The 3980-nt window shown below is 44.5% G+C and overlaps 1 protein-coding gene across 2 annotated transcripts; it reads left to right on the top strand.

Annotated features, from left to right (window-relative positions):
* The first annotated feature begins 381 nt into the window (after positions 1–381).
* LOC131679591 (lysine--tRNA ligase) lies at positions 382–2881 on the top strand. Of its 2 annotated transcripts, none has more exons than XM_058960339.1 (3): positions 382–596; positions 1002–1425; positions 1485–2881. In XM_058960339.1, exons 1-3 carry the CDS (start codon positions 562–564, stop codon positions 2793–2795), a joined length of 1770 nt encoding a protein of 589 aa, XP_058816322.1. In that variant the 5' UTR covers positions 382–561; the 3' UTR covers positions 2796–2881. The 2 variants fall into 2 exon arrangements, with proteins under 2 accessions (XP_058816322.1, XP_058816317.1); XM_058960334.1 differs by lacking the exon at positions 382–596 and adding an exon at positions 626–936.
* The last annotated feature ends 1099 nt before the right edge of the window (positions 2882–3980 follow it).

Genomic DNA, 3980 nt, shown 5'->3' with positions numbered 1-3980 from the left:
TTATAGAAACATTACCTATATTGAGCATTTTAGTAGAAAAATTGTAGTATATTTTAATGATTTAGTTACAAAAACCGATTAAATTAAAATAACGTATGTGTTACAGCAGTACCAAACCTAACGTAACTAACATGACGAAACTGTATTTATGCACTGTTGACGTGTCAGTTGTTTGTTCGTCATTATTTCGATTGCACATTTTTCAGCTGCATTACCGAATAATGAAACGAATGTTTGTCAGCATGTACATTAAGATGCGTAGAATGCAGGGGAGTGATAATCTCAGTTTGTTTACATTTGTTAGTTACGGTGTTTTCAAAAATCATGCTTGAATTGCTCACACATACACTTGTGTAACACGAACTGTCAAATTGTGTGGCAGCTGGCAGTCAAGCAAGGAAAAAGAAGCGGCAAACACTCTAGTAAGAAGCATACCGCGTTTTCGTGTGATTTTGCGGAGTGAAATTTGATTTTTCTTCGTTATAAAAATCTACTTATTTATTTCTATTTAATCTATAATAAAAAGTTGATTACATTGTACTATATTGCGTGGAGTGCGAAATGTCGGAAGGAACAGTAGAAAAGCTTTCAAAAAAGTAAGTTTTCTGTTCACTTCGCGTTTAGTGGAATGTGTATAGGTATTTGGCGAGAGTGCTAAAAAGAGCATAAATTCATTCGTGTGTTGTATGAAGACAACTCAGCTCCAAAAGAATATTATTGAGTCAGCTACACGTGTTTCGTTAATCTAGCAAAACTTAATATCCAATATCGGTAAAAAAGCTTCAATGAACATGATGAAACAATGATGAAAATCGCGAGAATAATCAGTTCGTTTCATTTGCATAATAATACTGTGTTGTCGAACACCTGGCAGCTGACAGCACCCCTGCTCAGCTGCAGTCAAATTTCTCGACTAAAATCCACCCGACAAAAAGCGTGCGTTAATTTACTGTTACCTGAAAGCTAAATGATAGTTTTTTTCATTTCCTTTTTATTTGCAGTGAGCTTAAACGCCGCCTGAAAGCCGAACAGAAGGCGAAGGAAAAGGAGGAAAAAGAGAATCAAGCGCCAGCTGTGCCTGGTGCTAAGGGTGCAAAGCCGAAAGAAGAATCCAAAATAAACGAAGAGGAAATCTCGCCGAATGAGTACTTCAAGCTGCGCAGTTCAGCTGTGGTTGAGCTGAAAAAATCACCGGAAACGCATCCCTATCCTCACAAATTTCACGTGAGCTGCTCGTTGGAGAATTTCATCAAGAAATACAGCGATCTCAAGGATGGAGATATGCTGGAGAAGGATACGCTTTCGGTGGCGGGAAGAATCCATGCCATTCGCGAATCCGGCGGGAAGTTGATATTCTACGATTTGAGAGGCGAGGGAGTTAAACTGCAGGTCATGGCCAATGCAAAGTTGTACGAGAGCGAAGCGGTGAGTTTTTGTTTAATATTGTTGGATTTTGACCGTCATCTAACTTGTCCTTGTTGTAGACTTTTGCAGAAGATACTGCTCGACTTCGCCGTGGTGATATCGTAGGCATCCAGGGCTATCCCGGTAAGACTAAGAAAGGTGAACTTTCCGTGATTCCGAAACGTTTGAAGCTTTTATCACCCTGTCTACATATGCTGCCGCATTTGCATTATGGTTTGAAAGACAAAGAGACGCGCTTCCGTCAGAGATATTTGGACTTGATCTTGAACAATAATGTGCGAGATATATTTTACGTACGGGCCAAGATCATTAACTATGTGAGACAATTTTTAAATGAGATGGGTTTCCTGGAGGTAGAAACGCCGATGATGAATATGATTGCGGGAGGAGCTACCGCGAAGCCTTTTATAACTCATCACAACGATCTAAATATGAACTTGTTCCTGAGAATTGCTCCGGAGCTGTACTTGAAGATGCTTACCGTGGGTGGTCTAGATCGGGTGTACGAAATCGGAAGGCAGTTCCGTAACGAGGGCATCGATCTGACGCATAACCCGGAGTTTACGACCTGTGAGTTTTATATGGCATACGCGGATTATAATGATTTAATTGATATGACTGAGAAGATGGTATCGGGGATGGTTAAGAGCATTCACGGAAGCTATAAGATCAAATATCACCCGGAAGGCCCAGAGGGTAAAGAGTACGAGATCGATTTCACACCGCCATTCAAGAGGGTCTCCATGATTAGCTCACTGGAGGAGATCCTCCAGGTTAAATTTCCAGCAGCGGAGCAAATCAACTCTTCGGAAGCGAACAAGTTCCTGAGCGATCTGTGCATTAAACATGAGGTGGAATGTCCTCCGCCGCGAACAACGGCTCGTTTGCTGGACAAACTGGTCGGCGAGTTTCTAGAGGAGAACTGCATCAATCCGACCTTCATTTGCGATCATCCGCAGATAATGTCCCCGTTGGCCAAGTACCATCGAAGCGCAGCGGGATTGACGGAGCGGTTCGAGCTATTTGTCATGAAGAAGGAGATCTGTAATGCCTACACGGAGTTGAACGATCCGGTCGTTCAGCGGGAACGCTTTGAGCAGCAAGCCGCCGATAAAGCTGCCGGAGATGACGAAGCCCAGCTGGTCGATGAGAACTTTTGTACCGCGCTGGAGTACGGTTTGCCACCGACCGGTGGCTGGGGAATGGGTTTGGATCGGCTAACCATGTTTTTGACCGATAACAACAATATCAAAGAGGTGCTGCTGTTTCCGGCGATGAAACCGGACGATCCTAATCGAACCCAAACCCAGGTGGTCCAGGAGGGAGCTGCACTCAGCGTACCGGGTGCGGCGGGAGACGGTAAGAAGTAGGCAAAATTGGGCACGACAATTTCAGTAGTAATACGCTGGCTTTTCGAATACTGATAATAAACTCTTGGTTTGTTTGATCAAGCAAATTTGTTTTTTTATTTGTTTTCTAGTCGAGTCATGATAATGACATTAGGCAGGATCAAGACTGGTATTTGTATGTTTCATGTGATTTACGATCGGCAGATGGTCACTACCGTGAAGATCAGATATTATCTTTCATCTTTTCCAGCCGAGTGGTTTCCGGTTGTGGCTGAAATCCCTCGCAGTATTTCAGCAAAGAATTGACCCACTGGGTTTCTGTTTCCCATGTCGTAAGAGGGGACTAACAACAGTCAAATGGTAATATAACATAGTACTTGTATAAGTTTCCTATCTCATGCCTCCACGTGAGTGTATCGATGACATTTGATCGTTAGACCGGCGTCGGCTGGGTGCTATCAGCCTTCTGCTGTAGCAGCGGAACGAGAAGGTGCGAACGGGTGGGTCTCAAAATTCGTACCGTAAAATGTATGCCCCATTCCGAACCGTTCCGGAGGATGAATGGCGGGTGGGGGGGGGGAGCAAAAGCACTTCGAACCCCAAAAACTAAACATAAAACTAGGCTAGGGATCCGAAGTGATGACAACTACTAAGGCACGCACAGAGCCAGTGGGGCACCAGGGCGCACCCAACAGTATTTTCCCCTTACTCTGTCAAGCGGGGCTCAGGGTTGACTCTCTTTACCTAGCTATTCGTGCGAACAAAACGAAAAACACTGTAAACACGAGTTTTACGGAGATTGCGGCGATGGAAGTGGAAAAGGAGCAGGATTGCGTGGAAAGCAAACTTGGAGAGCGCTGAATAATGGCTCGTTGGAAGATGTGTCCTGCACTTCGTCCATACTCAACTCTCCAGATAGGGACGAGGATCGGACAGTGACCAATGTGGACACCGACCAGTCCGGCGGAGCAACCGGTGAGTCAAAGGGCTCCGAGAATAAAACAAGAGAAACAGAAAGAACTCGTAACTTAAGCGGAGTGGGAATAAAAAAGGCTATGGGTGGCTGTAAAGAAACGGCCACAAACCCGCTGAAGCGCTAGAGTTGGCAAAAATCCCAATAGGGAAGGCATCATCAAAGCGACAGCGTTCGATGGACATGGAGTCGTCGAATAATAGTGAATGCAGGAAGAAACCCCAACCGAAAAA

Source organism: Topomyia yanbarensis, chromosome 1, assembly GCF_030247195.1.
Source record: "Topomyia yanbarensis strain Yona2022 chromosome 1, ASM3024719v1, whole genome shotgun sequence".
In the NCBI taxonomy this organism is placed as follows: Eukaryota; Metazoa; Arthropoda; class Insecta; order Diptera; family Culicidae; genus Topomyia; species Topomyia yanbarensis.
This window is presented reverse-complemented; position numbering and strand designations above follow the sequence as displayed.